This window comes from Balaenoptera ricei, chromosome 1 (assembly GCF_028023285.1).
Source record: "Balaenoptera ricei isolate mBalRic1 chromosome 1, mBalRic1.hap2, whole genome shotgun sequence".
In the NCBI taxonomy this organism is placed as follows: Eukaryota; Metazoa; Chordata; class Mammalia; order Artiodactyla; family Balaenopteridae; genus Balaenoptera; species Balaenoptera ricei.
Window position 1 is genome coordinate 138,453,219 of NC_082639.1, and position 27,976 is coordinate 138,481,194.

General features: G+C 44.1%; 1 protein-coding gene across 1 annotated transcript in view; it reads right to left on the reverse strand.

Annotated features, from left to right (window-relative positions):
* Positions 1–27,976, reverse strand: part of ASTN1 (astrotactin 1) — a 325,861-nt gene that overhangs the window by 5,856 nt on the left and 292,029 nt on the right. Inside the window, exons 18-22 of the mRNA XM_059937103.1 lie at positions 25,495–25,628; positions 21,764–21,915; positions 20,580–20,715; positions 13,707–13,807; positions 2,007–2,190 (exon numbers count right to left, since the gene is read on the reverse strand). Of these exons, the coding sequence (XP_059793086.1) occupies positions 2,007–2,190; positions 13,707–13,807; positions 20,580–20,715; positions 21,764–21,915; positions 25,495–25,628 (707 nt within the window). The remainder of the gene's footprint in view (positions 1–2,006; positions 2,191–13,706; positions 13,808–20,579; positions 20,716–21,763; positions 21,916–25,494; positions 25,629–27,976) is intronic.

A 27,976-nucleotide genomic window follows, 5' to 3' on the forward strand; every position in this document is an offset into this window, starting at 1 on the left:
GGAATACTTTCTGCTTGCTTGCAGGGCGTATGTACCCTCTGACCCTTTTGTATTTATTCTCACAACTAACTCCAAAGTGGGTTGAAGTATCTCAAGGCAGGAGACTTCTTGTTTCCTGTGGTTCTACCCCAGATCCACGATACTGAAAAGCAAAACTTGATTTTCCACAAGCTAATGAAACTACAATTTTTCCCCCTAATATATAGCCTTAAAAAAACCAGTATTACACATGAAAGAGTCTCCTGGGAAGACTCTTGAGAGCCTTCTCTTTTTGAGAAGACAGTGTCAAGTCAGCAGCAGGCCTTACTTTACAACGAGATCCACATTTTTTTTCCCCTGCTCACTTTCTTCATTAACCAATTTTCCTTCTGACTCTTGAGTTACAAGAGAAAAATTTTAAAAGCAGTCCAAATTCCCTTGGAAATCAAGATGATGTATGCAATGTTAGTGCTATTCAAATTGTGACATTTATGCTCCCTGACAAAGAACTGCATATATGTACTCAATAAATGTCAGAAGGAGGGAGGAAGGGAGAAAGGAAGGGAAGGGGGAGGAGGGAGCATGAAGGGAATTGGGGAGAGAGCTGGAGAGAGGGGATGGTATTAGGTATGAGTAATAATAAGGGCAGGAGTAATGGTAAGGTATGGAGCAGGGAGGCTATTTCTTAATATATATCTACCTTCTAACCCAGGGTTTGCTTTTTACCAAAATTGAGACAGAACAAATTAAAGGCCCCTTATACATTTCCCTCTGTGTCCTGTCCACAGCCATGGCATCTGTTTGCCCAAGAATAACCAACCTCTAAAAACTTTGGGAAATAATTTATGGAATGCAGAAAGATTCTTCCTGACCTTACCCATAAAATCATTTTATTTTAGGAAGGTAATCCTAAATTTTCTCCTTTCTTCAAAAGTAAGAAAATAGGCAGCAGGGCGGGGGATGTCCTGTACAATGGTCTTCTAGGAAAGTTTATAAATTCAGGTCATAAGGGGCATCCTGAGACTTAAGTCTCCTTTTCGATTGATCAGATGTCAGACAAATGGGATGACTTTTGGGTGATACTTTTATTGATCCCTTTTGACAGGAGAGCAAGAATTCTGAGTGCCAGAGGATCCTACTGTATTGATTTTCTTCATATATTTTCTTCCTCTTTCTTTCTCTTCTTTCTTTCCTTCCTTCCCTCCCTCCCTCCCTCCCTTCCTTCCTTCCCCTATTTTTTTTTTTCTTTATGAGCTCCTAAATAGTTTGGTGACATATAAGTTTGGGGACATTCCATGTGAAAAGCCTCTTCACTGTGTTTATCTGAAAATCTTAGTATTTCCAGAGAAATCTTCTCTTCTCAGAGCAGCAATACACAGCCATGTTGAATGGAACAAACAAAAGGTGTTATCTCTACGCATTCTTCCCATTCCTCTCTTTCCAAGAACTCTATATAACCTAAAAGCAGGGGTACTGAGTATTAGGAAGTTGTAGCCTCGGGGCCAGGGCAAGTTGGCAAACACTGCATTATCCTAACTTTGGCCAAGTTAGATGTCAAGATGGGTCATTGGCTACCCCCATTCTGCTTTTCAAGAGAATGTAGAACTTAGCTCGAAATACGTCTGTATAGTGCATATAACATACATAAAGTTCACATGCAGTAAATATTTTGGGATAACCTCTTCAATAATATTCCTAATTTTCTTTCAAAAGACTAAGCTTTTGGCTCCTACAGTTTAGCCTTTGGAATGCTGTGTCAGCATGATAAAGAGGGGGTAAAACAGCTCAAGGGCAAAGGTTTTTTCAGAGTTCAGGAAATGCATTCATGGCTTGACTTAAATACAGCGTAAATACAGCTTATCCATAACCAATCAGTATGAACTGAGCTGTCTAAAAGCACAGGACTTACAGCAGCTAAGCTCACCCAGGATATCTGCAAATTCATGAGTGCAGTATTATAGTGGAAGAGGTACAAAATTTCAAAAAGCTGAGGTTCTTTAAAAGAGATAATGAAGCGTATTGATTACCTGGGGCCTAATTCATCCTCACACCGCCAGGTGAATTCTCCAAAACTCTCATAATGCTGGTTATAGTGGTAGAGGACTCGATGGAGGGTGGGGGAACCCAGATCCAGAAGGGTGTTGTAGGCGGTCTGCTGCTCCTTCCCACTGGTATAGCCATTGAAGAGATTGTAGATCTTGTCTGCTATTTCTGAGGATGGGAGAAGAGGCCAATAAATAAGATTTTATACATATATATATATATATATATATACACACACACACACACACACACACACACACACACATATACATATATATATATATATATATACACATATACATAAATGATTATAAATACAGGCACGTAGGTGTGTATATGCATGTATATGTGTGTGTATATATACATGCATATGTGTGTGTGTGTGTGTGTGTGTGTGTGATATTACTCAAAGAATACTGAACCTACTGCCCTGTCAGGTTTCAGTTTTCTCTTCTATAAAATGAAAGGCTTCAAATAGAATCTCTCTAAGGTCAATTTCGGTGATAATATTCTTTGTCTTCACCCATGTTTCCTAATAATACAGAGCCTGAGGCAAGAGCTCATAGACTGAAACTTTATTGGCAAATGCAATCCCAGAGAAGCAGAAGGGAGGACAGAGAGAAACGAGGCAGGAAAGGAGGCAGAGTGAAGATAAGAAATTGCTCTAAGGAGCTGATGGCCATGTTTTGCAGGAGAGGATGTATGAAGCTATTGGATCCTCACTGGTCCATCTGGGGGAGAATAGAAGAAGACTTTATATCCAGCTCCCATTCAGGATTGGTCCATGGGGACTTTTCACATTTGCCCCCATGAGGCATTAACTAGCCTGCACCTCTAGGCTGCATGCTTGGGTACAAAGTGGGTCCTGCAAAAGCAATGGGGAAGCCCTGGGCAGCAGGGAGCAGCCTTCGGCTCAGGGATGAAGTCAGGAACTGTCAGGTCACGCCTCCAGCAACGTGAAGAACCTGGAGTAGCCACAGTGCTAAAAGCAACCTGGTCCCATGACTGCAGGAATGCAGGTCTTTTTGCTAGGGCCACCCAGACAGGTAGTAAGGCAAGCTTGCAGATCTGTGCTGACATGTACGTTGAATCCAGTGCATTCTGCGGTTCCAAACGAGTGATCTTTTGGCTTAATTTATACCTCTTATATTTCTGCCTCCAAGGTATACATTGCTAAGATTGAACTTAATGATGTGGCAAAGTGGCAATGAATTTGTGTAGCCATGGCATTTTTTCCTGTGGAGCTCAAAGCACTTTATCATTAAATATTTTCTCATTAAACCTGTCAGAAAGGAGATTTGTTGACATTTTCTTCCTAAACAGCTGGGAACTGAGATCTGGAGAGCTCTGTCTCAGATCCAGTGTTAAATCTGGGGATGAAGAGACTAAGTCTACAGGCTTCTAAGCCAGACTTTGCCCACTTGACCCCCTGTTAGCCTAAAGGCCCTGATCCCTTGTCACCACTCCAAGTGAATTCAAGGCTGCTGGTGACGACTGAGTCATCATTTTAAGAGTTTCCTGGGTTGGAATGAATAAAATTTCTACCTCTACTCTGCCCAAGCATTGCAATAATTTCCCTTTTTGTCCATCTTGCCCATTGCCTATGAAAACAGGAGCCAGACCTTACTTCCTCAGTGTCCTGAGTGGCAAGAACAAGGCCAGACAAAATAATAGATCAAAAAATGTTAGCTAAATGAATGAAATTTATGACCTTGGCAGTCATTTGAATCCACTTTGGTGGAGGGTTTCTGGTGATATATCTCCAGACCTGGGTTGTACCAACCCTTTAGCAATTAAACCCTTGTAACCAGCATCTTTAAGCTGCGATAAAAATAATTTCAGCTGAGAAATCCATTCAGGTTTTCAGGACTTTAAAATCCTCAGGTTGTTAAAATAAGATCAAGAGATAAAGTAGACAGTGATTTAGACTATAAAGATCTCTGGTATTTATTATATAGAATATAAAGAATATAAATAAAAATTATATAGACTATAAAGAGCTCTGGTATTTATGTATTAACAGCCTATTGATTGCCAAGAACTTTACATGTGTGAATTCTAATCCTCATACCACGACTGCACAATGAATATGAATGTCTTTGTGCTACAAATGAGGCCAGGTTACCTGCCCAAGGTCATATAGCCAGTGTGGGCTGGAGTCAAGCTTTAAAACTCTATCTATCTTCCATTGCTCTTTTGCATCTATGCTCAGGGGATGGTAGTGTTTAACCAATTTAAGATACAGGAGGCAGGGTCTTGGGGGATGCTTTCTGGGGTGACTATTTCTGGTAGAGGACATTGCCCTGGCTGGCCCATAAATTCCAAGTAAGAGAGAGTCCTAGTAGATATGCAGGGAGTCTGTCATTTCTGGAGTAGAAATGGAAAGAAGCAGAAGGACTATTCTAAGAGCTGTGCTTGTTCACTGGGAGGCAGGGAGTACGTACTTAGAGAAGAATGACCAGCAGTGCAGAAACGCAGGTGAACAGACCAGAGCCCAGACAGGGAGGTTCGGGGTTCCTTCTCCCATCCTTTTACTGCTGTCAATCTGTTCTTATCTCCGGTGATGGGACATAGCATCCCAGGCCTAAGGCCCTGGTTGTGACAGTCTGCTGAGCAACAGTGATGACTGAGGTGTTTTCTGGCATATTTACTATTCTCCTAACACAACAGTAATATACAGCGAGAGTAGGCTAATGCTTCCCGTTAGCAGAAGCATTTGTGCCTGAGACCAGATGGGATAGTCACAGTTTCTACCATAAATCTCCTAAAACCAAGATAATCTAACGCCAGGGTGTGCTTAAAAGCCTTCATCGGTAAATGGGTTATTATATTCAGAAAGATCTACATGCTAGGCTCCTAGAGACCGAGTATTTCTGGCCCCTCCTAGCTCCACTGAGGGAATTTATGGATATTATTTCATTAGCCTTCATAGCACCTCAAGAATTCACTAACTCAAAGAAAGTTAAAGACTATAAGATATTTTTGGTTATCATTTAACCCAGCTTTCAGCTTCACAGAAGTCTCGAGTTTTCCAAAATAGGTATCTGTCTTCCCTCTCTTTGACATGCATGGTGTTCAGGAATATTTAAAATGCAGGTGAAGAGATGGCAGGGTGTTTACATACACAGCTCCATCACAAAAAAAAAAAAAAAAAGAGAAGAGAGCCAAGATCTCTCGGGTATCAGAATAAATGAACAGGGCTGGGACTGAAGGCTTCAGACCCAAAGGTATGGTTAAGAATAGGCACCATGACATCAAATGGAGTTGGGCTCCACTACTCTAGCTGTGTGGCCTTGGACATGTTACTTAACCTCTCTGGGCTTTAGTTTCCTTGTCTGCTTAGTGATGGTTAATAACACATATCCTCCAAGATTATTGTGAGGCTAAGAGTGTTATCGAATGTAAAGCATTTCTTTAGCACGGTGTCTGGACAAAGCAAGTACACTTTTATTCATTAATTTATTCCATAAATATTTTTACTGAGTGCTTACCACGTGCTTGACATTTTTCTAGGTACTTGGCTACACCAGGGAGAAACTTTGACAAAAGTCCTCATCCTATGACACTTACAGTCTGGTGGTAGGACACATTCAGTTAAGCAATAAACATAATAAATAAGTAAAATACAGTGTGTTAGAAAGTGGGAAAAAGTAAAACAGGAGAAGGAAGATTGGGAGTGCTGGATGGGGCATTGCAATTTTAAATAGAGGGGTATCACTGAAAAGATGACATTCAAGCCATGGCTTGGAGGAGGGGAGAGAATGATCTGTGAGGATATCTGGGGCACAGCATAGAAGGGAGAGGAAATGCCAGCACGGAGTCCCCTCAGCTATGGTGGGCAGCAGATCTGAAAGCAGCAATAAGCCATGGCGTTTGGAAGTGAGTGAGGGGGAGAGTTGGGCAATAGCAGATATTATTTTTTTAAATTACTGTTACTGGTTCTCTACTAGATCATGCTTTTCCCAATGCCATGAGACAGAGAGAGACTGAAACACAAGAGTCCAAGAGTGGGGAAATAGTCTTATTTAAATGAGAGGAGTGACTCCAGGGGCAGAAGGGAGCTTTCTTATCCCCCAGCAGTGGTTGCTCTTTTTCCTATGAAGTAAGAATCCTGGCAAGCACCTATACCTTCTGCCAGTGGCTTCCTTGGCTGCTGTAACAAAAGTCTCCTGAATGGAGGTCCTAAGTTATCATTTGCATTATTTCGGGGGGAGCTACCTGAAACCCCAGTCTGTCCCCACACTGAAGTAACTGACCATAGAATTCCGCATGAAAACTTGAGGACAATGAATCCCAACTGGCTTTACATTTTTGTCATTCTAAGCACTGTCCAAATTGCAAAGCCCCTTTCCCCCATCCTCCAAGTCTCTCTATCCTCTCCCCTACCCTTCTCTCCCCATGCTGCTCTGTGCTTCCTTCACACCAGTGATTCTCAAACTTGAGAATTAAACTCGATTCACAACCTTGAAGGCTTGTGAAAGCACAGATTTCTGGTTCCCACTGGAGTTCCTGATCCAGTAGGTCTCAGTTGGAACCTGAGTATTTGCATATCTAACAAGTTCCAAGGTGACACTGATGCTGCTGGTCTGGACCACACTTTGAGCACCACTGTTCTGTACTCACTCATTCTCTCAAAACTTTCTTACTTCCTCTGGGACCAACACTGTTACATGGCAACCAACTCTCCCTTCACCCTTGACCTTGGCACACACTCTTCCTTCCCTCCATATCCCTGTGTTGGCTGAAACCTGCATGACACCTTCTCCAGTATTGAGGGATCATTCTCATACCCCAGAAAAGAGCCATCTCCCCAAAAACAATTACTTCTCTCAATATATGTAAAAATCCCTCCACTTTAAAAACTTACCTGTCTCTTTCTATTTCCCACCACTCACTTCCTGACTATGCTTCTCCAGACATGGCAGAATCTAGCATCTGGTTATCTTCTCCACCTCATTTCTTATCACCATTTTGGGTGACTTCACTGCCAAAATGAAAGGCCTGCTTAAGTCTAGAGACTCCCCCATCATCAAAGCCAATCATTGGGCTGAGAACTTCTCCATCTCTGAAATAATAAATCCAAATATCATGTATGTACGGTGAACACAACCTCTTTTCATGGTTCCTATACTTCTTATTGCTACCAAATCTGTTCTTCAATGACAGAAACCCCAAGTCCTTTGACATCCTTGTTCACTCCAGGCATCAGTCCTGTATTTACATCCTTGTCTACCCAACCTGATCTATGCAGCCCATTGCTAGTGTCCTCAACTAGCTTGCTCCATCTTCTGCCTTTCCTTTGCCTTCACATAGGCTGCCAGGGTATGCCAGGGAAAAATCACAAGCAGTTGAACTAGGTGGTCTTGCTTGCATTCCCTGAGCACTTTGGACACACCTCTATACATCACTTTTCACAATATAGGATAAGGCTGGAATAACTCTTCTTTCTCTCATGCTCCACATCCAATCCATTTAGCAAATCCTTTTGGTTCTACCATCAAAATAATTTAGAATTGGACCACTTCTCATCACCTATATCTTGATCATTCTAGTTTAAAACAATATCATCTTTCCTCTGTATTGCCATAGGCTTCTAATCGGTCTTCCCACTTCCACCTTGGACCCAATATTTGGAGTCCATGCTCAACAAAGCAGACAGAACGATCCTGTAACGTTAAGTCTGATTATGTCATTCTTCTGCCCAAAGTTTTCCAGGGCTTCCCATCCCAGTCCCTAGCAGAATCCCATTGCCTACTCTGATGACCAAGCACTACAGGATCTGCCCCACAGCCTCTCAGAGCTCCTCTCCTGCTCCTTTCCTTCTCATCATCTGTCTCACCATCTGTCTCACCAGAGGAGCCTCCTTCCTCTTCTTCAAACACACCAAGGATGTCTGCACTGCGGCTCCTCTACTGGAATGAACCACCTCCAGATATCTGTGTGTTTTCCTCCTTCTCCTTCTTCCCAGGCCACTCTAGTTGAAATTCTATCCCTTGCACTTCCTAAACCATTTCCCAGCTTATATGTCTCCATAACGTATGCCACTATCTGAAATATTATTTATTTTGCTACTTTTTTGCTTTGTCACCCCTGCTTAAATATAATCTCCATGAGGCAGGGGAATTTTGCCCCCAATGCCTATACCAGGTATTTAGTAAGGGCTTAAAATAAGTTGTCTGATTTGATAAATTCATGAAATCTGATTATAAAGTTCTTGAAAATAGATTCTGAGCCTAGTTCTTTTTGTTTCTTCAGCATCTAACACCAGGCTGTGGTATTAATTAATAAATGACTGTGGAAGAAGCAAATGAAGAAATGGATAGGATTTATGTTTGGCATCAGGAAAGGAGGATGGATGTTGGAGGAAAGATGGATGAGAATTAGCTTTCACTTAGTGAAGCCACATGAAGAACCCTTGAAGGTCATGCCCCAACCTAGAGACTAGGTTGACCTTATTACTAACTCTAGCCTTTCCTGCTGGGAAAAGGGTGTTTTCAGTAAAACATGGGTAGAAACTTCCTTGCTCAGTGACTTTACTGTCATGAGGCAGTAAAATTCTTCATAGAAAGTATCTAGTTTAGGAAAATGATTGTATAAGAAATAGGGTCTGGACTGACATGGACACACTGATGTGTATAAAATTGATGACTAATAAGAACCTGTTGTCTAAAAAAATAAATAAAATAAGATTAAAAAAAAAATAGGGTCTGGCTTCCTGCTAGATAATTAGGAGCTGAGGTCATGCTCTGGGTCAATTAAAAGGTAATTCCCATCTGTCACTAGTTGTAAACTCAACCCAAGTGAGCTATATTTATGATCACCATCTGGGTTTGAAGGAGGCAAAGCATGTTTTTTGGTATAACGGCCAGGCCTGTATTAATTTGCAAGGATGTCCTCAATTAGTCTAACTCATTAATCTCCACATCTGCCCGGTACAGGACTCCTTTCTGGCTGAAGGATAACGGGACCTGGGAATGTTATTTCATTCTCTCAGCATTAAATTGCTTCTCGTGCTCCTAGCTGGTCTGCTGGGATTTCAGAAAGTCTTCTTTTTCAGGGAGCACAGATGGTCAGAAGCACATCTTGATATGCTTTGGGGACTAGAATTAACACAAAGAAGCCTCATAGAGAAATAGTATACTGGTCTCTCCTGGGCAGATTATTCTTTGTTGGCCACTCTTTATTCCAGAGTTGCTTCTATCCATCTATTCCTGCAGGTGGCATTGTGTGGCATCTCTCCTACGTGCTAATCACCCCACTGATGTCCAACCAGCCTGCTGCCTATTCAGCAAACAAGTCCAAGGTGCCTACCACTGCTGGCAAGGACATCAGCAAATTCTCCCAAACGGAAATAGCTGGGACACCTTCTCATCACCTGTTCTTACTCTGGCTTGGAGTAAGAAATCAACAGATGATGAAATAAGTGTAACTTGGGTCCTTCCCAGTCTCTCATCTAGGTGTTTTCAACCCCAGATGCTGCTTTCATCATCAAGGGATTTCAGAGACCTTCAAAAGTCATTCAGTCCATACCCTACAAGCCAGGCAACACTCACTCCAGAGAGAAGCACATTTGTCTTATACTTAAAGGTCTCCATTCTACTATAACATCTCAGTGGACACCAATAATCCTGAAAAGGAGAATTATTTTTCTATATAACTTAACACTATTTTTTAATGTATTGATATGTCTTTTCTTCATCAGTATTGAGAGACAAAGAAAGGTTTTCAGTCTTTTACATAATAATCCTCTAAAAATCTAATTTAACATTGCAAGCAAAATAAGGATTGATGTCAAATAATGAGTCTGAGCGCAGGCCCTGTAAGATGCTAGCTTTGCGACCCTGGTCAGCTTACTTACTCTGCTCTGAATCTCAATGTCTACATCTATAAGATGGGGGCAATATTCTATTTATTCAGTAAATATTTATTAAGTTTAGTTAGGTCCCATTTGTTTATTTTTGTTTTTATTTTCTTTACTCTATGAGGTAGGTCAAAAAAGATCTTGCTGTGGTTTATGTCAGAGTGTTTTTCCTATGTTTTTCCTCTAAGAGTTTTATCGGGTCCGGTCTTACATTTAGGTCTTTAATCCATTTTGAGTTTATTCTTGTGTGTGGTGTTATGTAGTGTTCTAATGTCATTCTTTTACATGTAGCTGTCCAGTTTTCCCAGCACCACTTATTGAAGAGGTTGCCTTTTCTCCATTGTATATTTTTGCCTCTTTTGTCATAGATTAGGTGACCATAGGTGCGTGGGTTTATCTCTGGGCTTTCTATTCTGTTCCTTTGATCTATATTTCTGCTTTTGTGCCAGTATCATACTGTCTTGATTACTGAGCTTTGTAGTATAGTTTGAAGTCAGGGAGCCTGATTCCTCCAGCTCCGTTTTTCTTTCTCAAGATTGCTTTGTCTATCTGGGATCTTTTGTGTTTCCATGCAAATTGTAAAAGGAAACCATAAACTAGACAAAAAGACAACCCTCAGAGTGAGAGAAAATATTTGCAAACAAAGCAATGGACAAAGGATTAATCTCCAAAATATACAAACAGCTCATGGAGCTCAATATAAAAAAAACAACCCAATAAAAATATGCGCAGAAGACCTAAACAGACCTCTCTCCAAAGAAGACACACAGACGGCCAAGAGGCACATAAAAAGATGTTCACCATCACTAATTATTAGAGAAATGCAAATCAAAACTACAATGAGGTATCACCTCACACAGGTCAGAATGGCCATCATCAAAAAATCTACAAACAATAAATGCTGGAGAGGGTGTGGAGAAAAGGGAACCCTCATACACTGTTGATGGGAATGTAAATTGATACAGCCACTATGGAAAACAGTATGGAGGTTCCTTAAAAAACTAAAAATAGAACTACCATATGACCCAGCAATAACACTACTGGGCATATACCCTGAGAAAACCATAATTCAAAAGGACACATGTATCCCAGTGTTCACTGCAGCACTATTTACAATAGCCAGGACATGGAAACAACATAATTTCCAATGACAGATGAATGGATAAAGAAGATGTGGTACATATATATACAATGGAATATTACTTAGCCATAAAAAGGAATGAAGTAGGGTCATTTGTAGAGATGTAGATGGACCTAGAGACTGTCATACAGAGTGAAGTAAGTCAGAAAGAGAAAAAAAAATATCATATAGTAACGCATATATGTGGAATCTAGAAAAACGGTACAGGTGAACCTATTTGCAGGGCAGGAATAGAGACAAAGACACAGAGAATGGACATGTGGACATGGCGGGGAAGGGGAGGGTGGGACAAATTGGGAGATTAGTATTGACATACATACACTACCATGCATGAAATAGATAGATAGTGGGAACCTGCTATAATGCACAGGAAGCTCAGCTTGGTGCTCTGTGATGACCTAGATGGGTGGGATTAGGGGGGTGGGAGGTCCAGGAGGGAGGGGATATATGTATACGTATAACTGATTCACTTTGCTGTACAGCAGAAACTAACACAACATTGTAAAGCAATTATCCTCCAATAAAAATAAATAAATACATAAATAAATAAATATTTATTGAGTTTCTACTCGAGAACAAACTCTACGTGTGGTTAATGATCTTAACAGAGACATTGACTGATGCTGGAAGTTTAGGTTGGGTAAGTTTCAATAAGAGAAATATTGTGTCTAAGCTGATGTGCTAGCCTGAAAATCATCTTGTTCATGGCTCCTGACTCCAGTTGTATGAGGTTGACCACGAGGGACACAATCTCACAAGGTATACTCCTTAATATTTACTGAATACTTACTACTGGACAGGCACTTAAAAAACACTTTACATAAATTCACTAATTTAACTCTCACTAGAGACTTATTATCTAGGGTACCATTATCCCCCACCCCATTTTACAGAGTAGTAAACTGAGGCACAAGGTGAAGTAACCTGCTCAAGGCCAAGTAATTAGATGGTAGAGCAGAAATTTGACCCTGGGTGGTCTGACTCCAGAGTCTAAGTTTCCTGGAACAAGTCAGTCACCATGCTCCTTTCTAAGTATTAGGGACAGAATCATAGGCAAACAGAGACCAGAACTCTGCTCTCATGGAACTCACTGTCTAATGAGGTAAATAGATATTGAACATGGCATTATAATAACAAACTGAGATAAATGTTCTGAAGGAAAGAAACATGGTACTATAAGGGCATCTAGCAGTGGCCCTGGACCCCTTCCGTACTGAGGAAGGACACTTGCTCTGAGATCTGCAGGCTGAGAGGAGTTAATCCGTGAAAGGGGTGGAACTGGAGACTATTTGAGGTAGTGAGACTAACATGTGCAAAGGCTCCGTGTTGGAAATGGAAATGGTGTGTTGGAGGAATTGAGAAAGTCAGTGAGGCTTCAGGAAATACAGAGATTGATGGGGAGTGTGGGCAAGAAGAGGCTGGTGAAGTGGGCAAGGGCCCCTCCATTTAAGTCCTAATATGCCTGTTACATATTTTGATCTTCATCACAAGAGGAATAGCAATCCATTAAAGAGTTGTAAGACGAGGCGTTAATATGATCACATTTCTGTGTTGAAAATAACAGTGCCTTTAACACGCCATGCATGTTAAATGAGGCAATAAATGAAAGTCCTTTCAGAAGGTGTAAAGTGCTACAGCATCAGTGATTTTAATTAAAGTAGGTCTAGGTCTCTCTACCCACTGTGACTTTGCATCACCCTTTGAACATTGTGGGATTGTGTCAACTCATAGCCAACTTCATACAGCTGGAGTCAGGAGCCACAGTTAAGGTGATTTGAGGGATACCACATGCCAGCTTGGCAACAGCATTTCTCTTATTGAAACTTGCACAACCTAAACTTCTAGCATCAGTCACCATCTCTGTTAATGTGCGTACGCTATCGGTCCATTAGCAGTCCAACTGTTAATAGAAATTACTAGTTGATCAGATCACTTTAACTGGTGCCAGAGCCCCACAGAAGTGGTGCCCAAGAGAGTTAAATTCTGGTTGTGGAGGGGATGTAATAAGCCTCAGAGCAAGTGACGATATCAAGACCTCCAGGGAGCTTCATGAGGAGAAGCAGCAGCGAGAAGTGTGCTATTCGTGTAATGGATGTTGACTGAAAACAAACTCTTCCTAATTGACAGGGGCTCATTCTGGTGCACTGAAGAGGGACAATTCTTTACCAAAGAACTGGTCCATAACAACTCTAAAATATAGAATGAAGATTTTGACACCTCTTTGGTAGGGAGGGAGGGATATAGCAATTAATTCTAAATCTGTAGGCTTCCTATGCTGTAATTCAAAATAATCTTTCAGATGTGTACCAAAAAATATGAAGAGAGTAAGTTATCCGATCAGCATCCTGAGGGCAGAGGTCACAGGTACTAAAGCACCTTGTACCATGTACCTAAGCACCTGGTGTATCGCCATGTGTGTCTGGGGCTTTCACCAGTATCTCCTACTGGCTCTCTGACTTACAGACTATGTGGAATAACGGGATGCAATGCAGATTTCCGCCAGAGGCAGAGGTTGAGGAGTTCCTGGAAAGGAGATGCTCCGGTCCTGAGCCTTGAATTCCCCCCCTTCCCTGCTGAACTCCAGGTTGTTCTGTTTGACTCTCTTGCTCCCCCTTTCCCCATGGCGAGGGGAGGTCCCTGGAGCATCCCTCTGCAGACTCTGCTGGCCTCGGTGTCTCTTACCTTGGGCTTTGACATCATCCACCACTGGGCAAGGGGTCTTCACGATCACGTCACTTGGCCTGGAGCGTCGTCCTGTGTTGTCCACTCCCCACAGGGTGAACCTGGCAGGGAGGGGAGGGTAGCATTAACAGAGAGAACCTGCGGTCCAGCTGACAGCCAAGCCTTACCGGATGGGCGGGTTTGCCCCTGGCTGCTCTCGCCACCCTGCCATGCACTTACTGCCATCACCAGGTCATAAAGTATGCAGTCTAGAGCCTCTTGCTGCTTCCTGGTAGGTCTTGGGCTGTCATTTGCTGTCTTGAGGATATTACGTCATGGCGAGCGTCACGGCATAGAGCAGTGGTTCTCAAAGTGGGGTCCCCAGACCAGCAGCGTCACCGGGGAAGTTGAGAGTAATGAACATTCTCATGCCCCATGCCAGACCTACTGAATCAGAAACTCTAGAGGTGGGGACAAAAATCTGTGCTATGACAATCCTTCCAGGTGATTCTGATGCCAGTTACATTCTGACAACCACCAAGCTGAGGGAAAGAGCGTGTATCTGTGGAAACAGATGGTCTAAAGTGGGTCTGAAGCCTCCACTCCCTGCCATGTGGAGTTGTAGTTAACTCCTCTGAGCTTTATTTTCCCGATTCTGTGAAATGGAGCTGATAATAAAACTGCTTGTAGGTCATTGCGATGATGAAATGAGATAATAAAGTACAGGAAGACCTAGCGCAGTACCTGGAGCTCAATGATGTTGCATAAATTATATTAATTCTGTTCTGTCCATCTTGTACCCAGTTGAGGCTTTTATGCCGAGCACTGAGGACAATTTTCCTCTTTAAGTCAGAAGTGAAAACGCCAGAGCTGGGGGGTCCTGACTTGCCTGTGACTAGGGGTTCTATTTCCTGCATGCAGCTCCTTCTGACCCACTTAGATGCTACCCGCCATGGACCAGGAGTCCAGAGTGGAAACCTTATGCTACCCCTGGCAACGAGAAGATGTGGTTCTAAGAGCCCCCTCCACCCTTCAACACACACACACACACACACACACACACACACACACACACACATACATACACACATCAGGAAGAGGATGAAGACCCGGCCATCAAAGCCTGAATGTAAAATTTCCCCCTTGGGTGATGGAATTGGATGGAGAGGAAAGAGCAACACCAGGTTCTGCTACTCAGAGAGGAATTTGAATATAACCATGAAGATAACCTCTGGTGTCGGTGCCTGGGACCTCTAACAACTAATCTAGTGAGTCTAAAGCAAATCATTAATGCTGCCTTTCTTGTCTATTTCTCTTTTGCTGTATCGCCATGGGAGGTTCCATTTATTGGCAAGTCTGGATTTTCTTTCCTCTTGGCAGAGCTACAGGGAGGAAGAGAGGTGAAAAGAAGAAAGATGCCCCGAGACAGAGGGTCCAGGTACATGTTAAGGTAAATGAGCCTCAGACAGCTGAACCGACGAGGTAGAAAAGAAATGGAAATTGCCTAATGATTCTGCCAGGAAATATAAGTTTCTCTCAGCAGAGAAAAAGACAGCCTTGCATCTAGGACTGCCTCCCCACAGAGAAGCCCAGGAAACGGTCAGTGTTAAGAACCTGTGTGTCCTGATGTGTTGTTTTCCCTCCCTCTGCCTTCTCCAGCCTCATGCTGGAATCACATCCCACTGGATGTGCTGGCCCAGCTGGGTGCAGACCTGCCCGCGTGCTCCCGCGGGACTGCCCAGCCTCCTTGCTGTCAGTCAGACAAGGACCAGGTGCTTGGCTTTCTCATCTCATCTGCACAAGGTGTCTCTGTCCGTTCTACAGTCCTCTGCTTCTTGTCTTGCTACTCAGTTCAGATCTACCACCTGACCTAGTACTAGACGCCTCTCCCAGCCTGATGCGAAGTCCAGGGACTGGTCTCTCCCCCGTCCCCATCCCTCCCCTCCTGGGTCTGAGTGAGCCCTTTGCATCCAGCCTCACACACTGGGCTGCCTGGATCCCCCAGCAATGGCAGCCCCTGGCACTTTTCATCATTCCCCTCCCCCCAGACACACACCTGATCAGCCTTTTGCTACTATTTGCTACCATTTCTAGAACTGTGACCGAGGCCACCAAACCTGAAGCCAGCATATCCGCTCTACCCTGTCTGGCACCTGCTCCATTTCCCAGTCGTATCCCACAACCCGGTCTCAGGCCAGGTCTCAACTCCCTCCTCTGCCCTTCTGCTCCAGACCACCTTGAGCTGCTTCTCAGAGATGGGCCCCGAGGTACCCAGGGCAGACTGCAGACCCGCACCTCATGATCAGGGGTTCCCAGATGGGTGAATTCCCCCTCACCCTCATGTGCCCTTCATGGAGCAGGAATCTCTCTCACTGGAGATCCTGACGACAGGGCCCCTGACGTGTAGGAAGTCCGTCTCCCTGCTCAGAGGTGGGTCGCTTGATCTTTGTTGCAGACTCTGCCCTGACCCCACTTCTGGCTGTCCCTTCTCGTCAGAGTCAGGAGATAGGAAGCCCTGTTTGATGCCCAGGCACTGGCAAAGTCACAGGGCTGCTAATGTGAGCCAGGCCCTGGGCCCCGGTTCTCACCTCTGTGCTCTCTTCCTTCACCGGTCCCTCCCCAACTGTGTGCCTGAGCCCATACTCCTGAGCCCCCGCCCTGAGATCCAGACTGCCTGCTGTCCTGTCCTCTGTAAGATGGCCCTGCTTCATCTTTTCCCGTCCGCCTCCCAGGGCCCCGAGCATTGCCCTGGGACTCCAGGTCAGGGCTGGCATCTTGCTACATGGGCTTACATGTAGCCCATGGGCTACGTGACGCTGTCTGCCTGGATATTTACAGGCTTAGGGGTCACCTGCCCTAGACTGTCTATGGTGGGTTCCAGCCACCTTTTGCAGCACACCCTTATTTAACCTTGAACCTTTAACTTCTAGCAATTTCCCTGGACCGTGGTGAGACATGTCCTAAGCTTCAGGTACCAAAGTGGCTGCCAGATGGGCGCTCTCTCTCAGTGCCTGGGGTGGAGTTCATCCTCACCCCTTCCCGCTGTCCCACTCCTCCGAGTTTGCTTTGTGCTCCGTCCTGCTGTGAGTTCCCACTAACTCTATTGGATCTTGAGCTGGGATGAAATTGTGTGTGCTGTAATTAATTCTCATTATTCTCATGGGGCAATTTGTAAAAAAATTTAGGGTCCTAAGCCCTTACCATCTTTAATAGCAAAGCCCTTACCTTTATTAGGAAACAAAAGTCTTCCCACGTCCATCTAAGTAGAGAGGATGCCTGACCTAAAAACCCATCCTCAGCGGTCCCGGCTCCCTCGGTCCTGGAGGGACCCTGAGGAGCAGACAGATTATTTTTACTATTGAAGCCAGCCTGGGGAACACTCTACACGTTTCATGTGGAAATGTCGTGTGCAGTTATTCCAGGAAGGTCCTCCGTTTATAGTCAGCAGCATCTTTTCCGCCACTGGACACTCGTAGGGTAGTAAGAGGATTATAGCCGGAATTACTGGACAGAAGAGACAAGCCCTGCTCCCAGTCCGGAGGGATAATGTGTAAGTACATTCACTGTCTCGTCCAAAGCTCCCGGGCCCTTTCCACCTCTGCCTGGCTGCTGGGACTGTTCAGCCTGTTGTTAGAGCCTGTGTGACGACATGTATATCGTGCGTGTGCGTGCGTGCTTGTGTGTGTGTGAACGAACGCAGCCCTGCTCTGGCTCCAGGGCTGATGTTTTAAAGACTGAAACTTGAAGTGCATGGAGCATCCTTGGGCCTCCTGCCAGGGGCTGACTGTCTCTGTCTGCGACTTTCACACTTGCCCCCTCCAGGTGTGGTGGTTTCTACGGATGGCTCCAAATCCACTCCCTTTTTCTGAATTATCTGTTCATTGTCTCATGCTCCCTAAGGCAGCAGCTCTGCTGTGAGCACACGCTGTGGTGGGGTGTGGTAGGCTACAAGGCCGGGGAGTCACCTCCCGACTCTGGCCTCAGTTTCCCCATCTGTAAAATGAAGATATAGTACCAGACACACTTTAAAGACACAGACCTACTAGAGAATGGACTTGAGGATATGGGGAGGGGGAAGGGTAAGCGGTGACAAAGTGAGAGAGTGGCATGGACATATATACACTACCAAACATAAAATAGATAGCTAGTGGGAAGCAGCCACATAGCACAGGGAGATCAGCTCGGTGGTTTGTGACCACTTAGAGGGGTGGGATAGGGAGAGTGGGAGGGAGACGCAAGAGGGAAGAGATATGGGAACATATGTATATGTATAACTGATTCACTTTGTTATAAGGCAGAAACTAACACACCATTGTAAAGCAATTATACTCCAATAAAGATGTTAAAAAATATATATATTTGTAGTTTTCAGCATACACATCTTTTGCCTCCTTAGTTGGGTTTGTTCCTGGGTATTTTATTCTTTTTGGTGCTATTGCTAATGGGTTATATTCATAATTTTCTTTTCAGATAGTTTATTATTAGTTTATAGAATGTAACCGATTTTTGTATGTTGATTTTGTATTCTGCAACTTGAATTTGAAATAAATCCTGAATTTGTTTATCAAAAAAAAAAAAATCTCTTTTAACCAGGGATTCTTAACTGTTTTTGTACAGTCGACCCTTCTCAGAATAATGCTTTTCCAATGCATTAAAGTGCATAGGATGACAAAGTAAGCCATCTATACTGAAAGGCCATTCTGCCTCCGTGGACCCCAGGTGAAGAGCCAGCCCTATGCTTGCACGTGAGTTATAAGATCATGCTTGATCCTTCCAGTAGCCTGGACTGGTTGGGGAGTGAGACGCAGATAAGAGAATGCAAACCTTGATTCAATTCTTAACCACCCGCCACACCCAGACAACAAGCTGTGTGATTCTGAGGAAGTTACTCAGTGTTGCTGAACCTCAGTTTCCTCATCTATAAAATGGGAACAATAACCCTAATCTCACAGGGTCGGGGGTAGGGGTTCCCAGAAGCACCTACACGTAGTGAACCCTCCGTAAATGAAGGCTGCCTTCCTCCATATTACGGATAAGAAAACTTAGTTGCAGAAACGTTCAGTGTTCTGCTTAATCACTTAGTGGTTAGAAACAAAATCAGGTTTGGGGCCCATGTGTTCTCAACTCTTAACGCAGGGCTCCTGTCCTTGCACCAGGGACTGAAGCTCTGGTCCACTCGATGGCTCTGCAGGGAGGAACTTCTCTCCCAGGCCCGCCTGCATGCTCTCTGCACATGATCTGCAGCGCCACCTAGTGGAGATTGGCTGTTTTTTTCCCTCTGCCCAGTGCACTGTCTCTTAATTTCTTCAGCAATCAATCTTGGCAGAACGTTTGTGTTTTACAAGACTTAAGAGAGAGACACTAGACGCTCACCTAGGATAGCAGAGTGGGAGAAGCCATCGGCCTCGGGTCTTTGTGAAATGTAGCCAGACCAAGGCCCACATGAGGAGGGTCCCAGAGTGGGTAAGGGCTGGCACTCCAAACGGACAACCATGCCAGCCTCGAGCTCGTAGGAACTTTGAAATTCCTAATTAACATTTGTTACTTAGTGACAGGAATTATTGAGCCCTCATTATGAATGGTAATTCCAGTTTCACTGAGTTTGAGGCATTTACAGTGGGTTAGGTGTTCCATGTTCCCAAATCTTTGTTCCTTTTACCTGTTCCCCCACTAATGAAGGGCCAGACTGCCCAAATCTCAGGCCAGCTGATGAGAATCCTAAGTAGACTTTCCTTTGTCCTACTATTATCATTTACGTCTCTCTCTATTTTCCAACCCCTCCAGAATACCACTTGTCTTTATGTGTTTTACTTTCATCAGCCTGGCCCCTTGGTTACATCTCCTTCCTGTACTAAAGATATTCAGCCTGAGCATCTAAGTTCATCTTGCAATCCATGCCACTCACATTTCTAGTGCTTTTCATCTTTGAACTCTTCCACTATGGAAATGGAAATGATTTATTCCAGAAACCTTGACTCTGTTCCCGTGACCTCATCTGTAAACTGTTAAATGTTTTTCATACTGACGGGGTCAAAGAGTCCCAGAACTACATCACTATGAATTCTGCCTTCGCCCCACCACAATTTTCCCGTCATGACTTAGATTCCATCACTATCTCTCCTCTCTTGGTGTCTTTTATGTCTGCTTTGTGAATACTTTACTGTTGTTCCCAGAGCACCGAGGGAAATGGGGAAGAGCTACCAGAAAGAATAGAGCTGTTCCAAGTGCCATAATACCGGAGCTCGCTGTACTTTCTTTGAAGAAAGACCATCTCTCACCTCTATAAACTATCTATTTCAATGCCACTAGAGCAGAATTCTTGGTATTCTACTCCTTTCCTCCAAAACAAAATTAATCATCTCCTCTGACTTAACAGCATTCACTCTATTTTCCCAAGCTCACTTTCTTCTATCCCCTTTATTCACTATCTGCTTCTACCCTGTTGTCTACTCGCCGCTCACCATAGCATGCCTCTTTGCCTTTGCCCTTGCTGTTTCCTCTGCCCGGTGTGCCTTTTCCAACGTTACGCTTCCTACTGAAATTCTACACAACCTAATTCAGATGACATCCTCTCTAGTTAGAAAGAATCACTTCTTTCTTTTCTACAACAGGTTCCTTGCTCTTTTACATCTAGCTTTCATTTCAATCTGCCTGATGTTAATGTTAGTTGTTTATATGTTTTCCTTCTGTTGCAAACTAGGATGGGACTATACTATCTTTCTTGATCCTCCCCCTCCAGTACCAAGAAGGTTCTCTATAATGCTGATTGAGACAAGGCTTGAGACACTCATATTTTTCAAAGTCTCTAAAGGAACTCAAGTAGCCAAAAGGAACCAGCTAAAAGCCTGGAGGCATTCAGGGTAAGGAATAACTAGACAGGTGTCTGTCACTCACATGTAGATGGTGTCAGGTTCCAGGCATCGTATGATCAGAGAGATGGTGGTGAGCTGCTTGTCCGGGACCTGAGAGGGCATCGCACAAGGAGACTTTGCTCCGGAGATGATGTCATCAACAAAGCTCAGCACCGTTTCTGCCCAGAGGGGAAGGAATGGAAAAGGCATGAGAAACAGTGATGGCCAAGCGATGCCTGGTTGGGATTGACTCCGTTAGAACTTAACATTAAAATCACTCGGTCCCCGGTCTTCTCAAATTCCTAGTAGGGAAAGGAGACCCAGAAGGAATGGTCTTTTCTGTTTCATATTTAATCAGTTTGGAGCCATCTGTCCAGAGTTAGCTGAGACAACCAAGGCAAGATGTACGTAGCACATCTGTAAGCTCTTTTATGACATGTTCTTGGCTTGGGCAGAAAACAGCTGTTCTGGTCAATGGTCATTGCCAGACCTTTGCAGTACCTGTGCACATCAGGGAAGGGCCTCGGAAGAAGCAGTAGCCAGCTCTCCATGCCCGAAGGCAGTGCGTATGTTTCCAAGCCACTGTGATAGTTTCACCAGAAGCTATTTACCCTGCACTAGACTGTAGATGCTACCACCCTGTGGTGCCCATACTCATGCGTCAGTTTTAGGAATGATTTATGTTCACCTTTCCCTATGTGTAGACAGTGAAATACTAAGGCATGAAGCATTTTTCATGGGGTGTTTCCACTCCTTTAAGATGCCTCTCTTCTAGCTGTACCTGGCAAAAGCAAGGTTTGCTTTAGGACAAGACATGGGGTAATAAGCACATCTGTTTCTACATGCTTTTGCCTGGGCAGGGCGGGGAGTGGGGGTTGTTAGCAAAGAAACTTTTTTCTGTAATCATGGCAGTGGTTAACACAGAATTATTTCCTAATTGTGGGCTAGGATAACTAGTGTACTGTATTGTTGTTTCTTTGTGTGCCTAGAGACAGTGAAATGGACACCTCTTTTTTAAACAAAAACAAAATCAAAACAAGCCTTTGTCAGATGCTCACTATGCAAAAACTCTCAAATGGAAAAGATGGCTGCTGCTTCTCCCTGCTCCTCCTCCGTTGCCCGGGGATACGGGGGACCCAGGGCAAAGCCAGGAGGCAGGACATTTTCCTTTTCTTTTCTTTTTGCCGCCCTGGATCAAGATGAGCCTGTGAAGTGGGAGATGCTCACCTGTCTCCACTTTGGAGTGGTCCATCCTGTCAGTGACCTTTTCTTGACGGATGAGGTAATCTACAATCTGCACCCCGATCGGAGGCTCTGAGTGTTCCCACTCCAGGACCACGAGGTTGCTGCTGGGCTCGTGAACCGTGGAGAGTCTGAGCCTGAGTGCGGATGGAAAGAAACATGAAATGGGGGCCCAGCCGAGACCTGTGATGTCTTCTGATACCACCACTGGCCACCTTCTCAATTATCATTATAGCGTAAACTCTTCTTTCTGACCGTTCTTAACCAACCACTAGGATGATTTCTTTGAGGGTGTGTCTCCTTCACTGTAAAATAAAGCTTCTTGAAGATCCTTAAAGTCTATATTTTGTTCATCTAAGTGCCTGTTACAAATTGGGAACTCAACATATATTTGTAAATAAATAAATAAGCAGGTGAGTCAAAGATGAATGAATGCCTGCATTTTACAGGGTCAGTTGATAGGGCCTTTGGAGTAGCGCTTTATAGGGCTTGAAAATGTAATTTCCGGGTTTGCTCTTGAAAAATAAGAAAATGTGCCTATAATGCTCATACCAAGGCCCACTAAAGGTGATGTCTGGGAGATCCCTGCATTAAGAAGGACAGTCAACTCAGCTTCGAGAACATTACAGGATTGCCCTGCTGGCGGAACCCTGGCCTCCCCTCTTGCTACGGGTACTAACACGTGCTCAGTTTGCAGGTAATGCTCATAGGGGGCTTTACTGGGCCAAAGAAAGTTTGACACATGTCAATTCCCCTCAGCGCATTGCCCTACGTCTGCACACTCAGGTTCTGATTTCAGTTTCTGTCTTTACTCTTGGGTTTCTATGAATATCCTGATTCCAGACTCTAGTCTTTCCTTGCTTTTCCCAATTCATTGTCTCCTTGTGTCATGGAAATTGTCCATTTTGACCACTCTGCCATCTCATAACTCTTTATGCTTTGTAGAGACTCAATAAACACTATTAACATTCATTGCCATGGATCTTCTAATGATCCAAGAGGTTTCAATTCTCTGCCTTGTTCTGACTTCACGTGTGTGTGTTAGGTTTCTCACTTGCTTCTTGTCCCCTGTTTCTTCCTAGACCACTGGCTTTAGGGAGTTTTCCCTGTTTATCTCACGCCAGCCTTCCTCCCTTACATGAGTCTCTGCCATTCATTCCCAACCTTGGCTCCCATATCTCATGACCACCCATAATCCTGGTGCTCTAGCCTCCACTCAGCTCACCAGATGTGTCATTGGTCTCAAGGATCCCCAGGCAAGGTACTGTGGATGGATCCCATCAAAGCAATGTTCAATTTTAATTCAACAAATATTTATTAGGCACCCACTACTTATAAGAATGTGCTCGGTGCTGAAGATGCACTGGTGCAAAAGCCAACTCCAGCCCCTTCTTTTAGGGAGTGGTCACTAGACCAACATACAAATTATACATGTGATTGTAATAATGTGTGATAAGAACTTTAACAAGAAATCATGGGAAGCTGTGGGAGCAACAGTAAGGAATTCAACTGGTGGGAAAATAACACAAACCACATGCTCTTTAGTGGCTTACTATGAAGGAGTGCATAGTTTGCATATGACATTAAAGATGGAACAGACCCAAAACAGTGCGGATATTCATTAATTAGAATCATATGCAGAGGACTATTTTGAAGAAAAAAGCATTAGGAAGCTTAAGTAAGTAACTAAGCCTTACTGAGAACTCGGATTCCGTGAAAATATGGACTAAGGCAGGCCTCTACTGAGAAATAGGAGTGTGTATGATTCAAACAGGCTTGTGTAAAACTAGAGTGCATTTCTATATCCAACTACTGATAAAAATTCAAGAAATTACGGTTTGCTGCTGGAAGAAGTGATTAGAGTTGACAAGAAAAGTGAAGTCCTTTACAGATGTTCCTGTTTATGGAAATTTAGCCCAATTTGATCTCTTGCTATGACATTTAGTAAATGCAGATTTAGAAATGAAATCAGCCCTAGGACACTAATGGCTGGATCTGGCGTCCACCTGATGATAACAATTTCGTAGCTTTAGTGTTGTGTGTCAAAGGTAGCTTTCTTAGTTGGTGAATCAGTCTAGAAGCACCATCTTCTAGAGTTCCCTTTCTACCAAAAGAAAGACCTTTTACTAATAATGGGCTTGATTCTCTTTTGAGCTAAGAGGTCTAAGTCATGGCTGTAAACAGCAAGAAGCCAATGGCTGGTGTGTCTAAAATGACCCACATAGAGAGGGCCTGTAGACAAAAGAAGACATTGGCTTGTAATGACCCTATACCACTGCGTTCTCCTCTTTCTCAATGTTCTTCCTGCTCAGTCCTGGCCCTTTAATGCCCACCCACACTTTCATGGAACAGACCAGATGGCAGTATGCACACAGACCAGCCTCTCACTTGCTGGTTTCCTCCTGCCATCTTGCTCCTGCTTAGTCAGCCCTCCAGTTACTGAGTCCTAATCCTCCCTTTGGGCTCTCTTTGCCTTACCAATCCATGCTCCTCCAGCTTGTCCTACCATCCCCCTTTATTAGACACAATATTTCTGTGCTTCACTCCCATGGCAGATGCCACATTCGAGGCTAACAGGGGTTCCTGCCCTTTATATGAGTTCAGCCAGTTCTGTTCAGCCTTCCTCTGAGTGTATGAAAACTGGATACGTTCATTTTCAGCCACCTTTGCAGCCCTTTGTACTTTGTTCACCCCTCAAATGCAGATGCCCCTTAATGCACATCCCTGACCCTCTGCTCTTCCCAGTTGACAGTCATTCTGGAGCATCCTTTCTCACAGCTGTGGTTCCATGTCTCATTTCTTTGGGGCTGAGTTCAATCTTCTTATCTCGAGTGTTCACTTTGTTATAGGGCTCCAGATCATCTTTCCTCATGACCGCTGACTATCTCTATAGGACTGCCCCACTATACTTCTAAGGCAGGTCCAAAGGGAACCAACCTCCTCCTCAAACCTGCTTATCCTGTGATGCTTCTTTTCTCAGCTGTAGCCTATTCATCTTCCCAGACACTGAGGTCATAAGTCTTAAGTCCATTCTCAACTTTTCCTTCCTTCTCACTCCCACAGTCAACCAGTCACCAAACCCTGCTGGTTCTACCCAAAGTCATCTCTCAGTTGTATCCTCTGTGTACTATACTATTATGGTTAAGATCACGGTCTCTTAGCTATGGCCCTGCTTCCTGCTCTATGACCGTGGAAAAACTGTTCAGTCCATCTGAATCCATTTCCCTGTCTATTAAAGAGGGGGTGGTGATAACAGTACCTAACTGCTCCACACATTGCCCGACACCCAGTAAGTGTGTTGTTGTCCTGGGTCTTATTACTGATCTCTATCTTCCTCCATTGCAACATTACATTTACCCCTCTTTTCTTCTAGCCATGCTCTCCTGCTTTCTCCACCTTTGGGGAGAAATTCAAGTGCTATGTCCTTTATGAAGCCTTCACTATTCTTCAAATTCAGACTTGACTGTTTCCTTTTCACACTGTCTTTAAATGTCTCACATAACTCTTATCCTACCATTTCTGCTACTGTTAAATTGGTTCACTTGCCTCCCTAGAAGACTGAAAGCGCCCCGAAGGCAGGTACTGCACCATGTTTTTCTTTCTGTTCCCCAGTACCCAGCCCATTGCTTGGAAAAGAGTAGACACTCTTCAATATATGTTTGCAGAATAATGGCGAGGCACACAAGCAAGAGAAAGGCCGAGAAAGGGAATCATACACGGGCTGTGGGAGAGGCGCACAGGCAGGGAGTCCGTCAGTTCCGAAAGCAGTGGGGTCACATCGACACCAGTCCTCGATGACATCTCCTGTCCCAGAGCACCAGAGGGAGCTCATGGTGGCCTCCAGCAAGAGCTGCAAGAGAGGGCAGAGAAAAGAGTAAGCATCAGGGAGCCAGGGCTGGGTGCCCAGAGTCAAGAGACAGAGCATCAGGGCTCTGCTTGGCCCTAAATAACTCCAGTCAGCAGCCTGTAGCACCACGTCTCCATTTACTTCTACCCCAGGAGAGTGTTTCTGGGAAGCCTGGACCTTGTAGGACCTGTAGGGTGTCTCTGTCTCATTAGCATAATAGTTCATCCCTGTGGTTGAGGGCCGTCATCTTGGAATCAAGTCTTATTCCACCTCGTATCTCCCTCCTTCCCATTCCGCACCATCATTCCACACCTAGGGTTCTAGAGACATGACCTCTTCCCCATACGCTCAGCAGGGCCAGTCTTGACCACTCTCCCTCGGGCCAGAGGCACTCAGCCTTTTCTCAAATGCCTCTCTGAGCATCCTTCTCTGCCCTCTTCACCCTGCCCCAGTATTTCCTCTGCATTCCTTCAGCATGCCTTGTATCTCACTTACAATATGTATGCAGTTCTGCTTTGGGTTGTGATTATGCATTAGGCCTCTCTTTCCTCGTAGAAGGTAGAAACCATGAGACACACAGGCTAAGAGCTGTGCTCTGGGGCAGTCCCTCTGGGTGAGAACTCCAGCTCTGCCAACCACTGCCATGTGACCTTGGGCAAATTACATAAACTCAGGCTCCTCAATGGTAAAATGGGATAAAAACAGCACTTTCCTTATAAGGATGTTGTGACAATTAGATGAAATAAATACATGCCAAAGGGCATGGCATAGTGCCTATTCTATGCACACATTAGTTGCATATAAATAGTACATGTTAGTCATCAATAAATAACAGCAATTGTTATTGTCTTTGAATGACAGGGTTGGGTTTTATGTGGAAGCTTGTAAATAACATAGAACCTAGAGTAATTCTTTACATACAGTGGTTTCACAGCAGATATTCACTATTCAATTAAAGGACAAGATAAAATTCGATCACTGAGGGAACAGAACTTATGAGAGGGGCAAGTCCCTGGTGAGGAACTGGGTCCTGACAGGCACTGACCCCTGTGTGAGGCCCTGCTGCCTCAACCCCAGCCCAGGGTCGGGGAGAGCCTGAGACGGCCGCAGGGCAAGCTCAGGGCTTTCTCTCCAGGTCAACTCAACCTCTGCAGCCTCTGCTTTGCCTTTGATTCTCTTCCCTCTGTTTCATCCTCACCACACCCACACATAATGGATAAATTAGAGAAATGAAACAGCTATCCTGGAAAGTTTTAGGCCAAACAATTAAAAGAAAGAAAAAAAGAGAAGAGGATAAGAAAAAGAAAAAGAAGAGATAATCCTACAAAAATCAACATGTCCAAGCCCAAAGCCAGTATCCTATGTCCCATCCATCCTAGGTTAGAAGAGATGACATAAAGTTCATACTGACCCTCCTCCTTGGATTGGGAGCCTCAAGGGAGCAGGGATTCTCTGTTATCACTATGATTTGTGTAGAGCTTTAGAATTTACAAAGCCCTTAATTTACTTTTTTCCCTATTTTTTTATAAACATCTTTATTGGAGTATAATTGCATTACAATGGTGTGTTAGTTTCTGCTGGATAACAAAGTGAATCAGCTATACGTATACATATATCCCCATATCCCCTCCCTCTTGCATCTCCCTCCTACCCTCCCTATCCCACCTCTCTAGGTGGACACAAAGCACCAAGCTGATCTCCCTGTGCTATGTGGCGGCTTCCCATTAGCTATCTATTTTACATTTGGTAGTGTGTATATGTCCATGCCACTCTCTCACTTCGTCCCAGCTGACGCTTCCCCCTCCCCATGTCCTCAAGTCCATTCTCTACATCTGCATCTTTATTCCTGTCCTGCCCCTAGGTTCATCAGAACCAATTTTTATTTTAGATTCCATATATATGCGTTAGCATACAGTATTTGTTTTTCTCTTTCTGACTTACTTCACTCTGTATGACAGTCTCTAGGTCCATCCACCTCACTACAAATAACTCAATTTCGTTTCTTTTTATGGCTGAGTAATATTCCATTGTATACATGTGCCACATCTTCTTTATCCATTCATCTGTCGATGGACACTTAGGTTGCTTCCATGTCCTGGCTATTGTAAATAGAGCTGCAATGAACATTGTGGTACATGACTCTTTTTGAATTATGGCTTTCTCAGGGTATATGCCCAGTAGTGGGATTGCTGGGTCGTATGGTAGTTCTATTTTTAGTTTTTAAAGGAACTTCCATACTGTTCTCCATAGTGGCTGTATCAATTTACATTCCCACCAAGAGTGCAAGAGGGTTCCCTTTTCTCCACACCCTCTCCAGCATTTATTGTTTGTAGATTTTTTGATGATGGCCA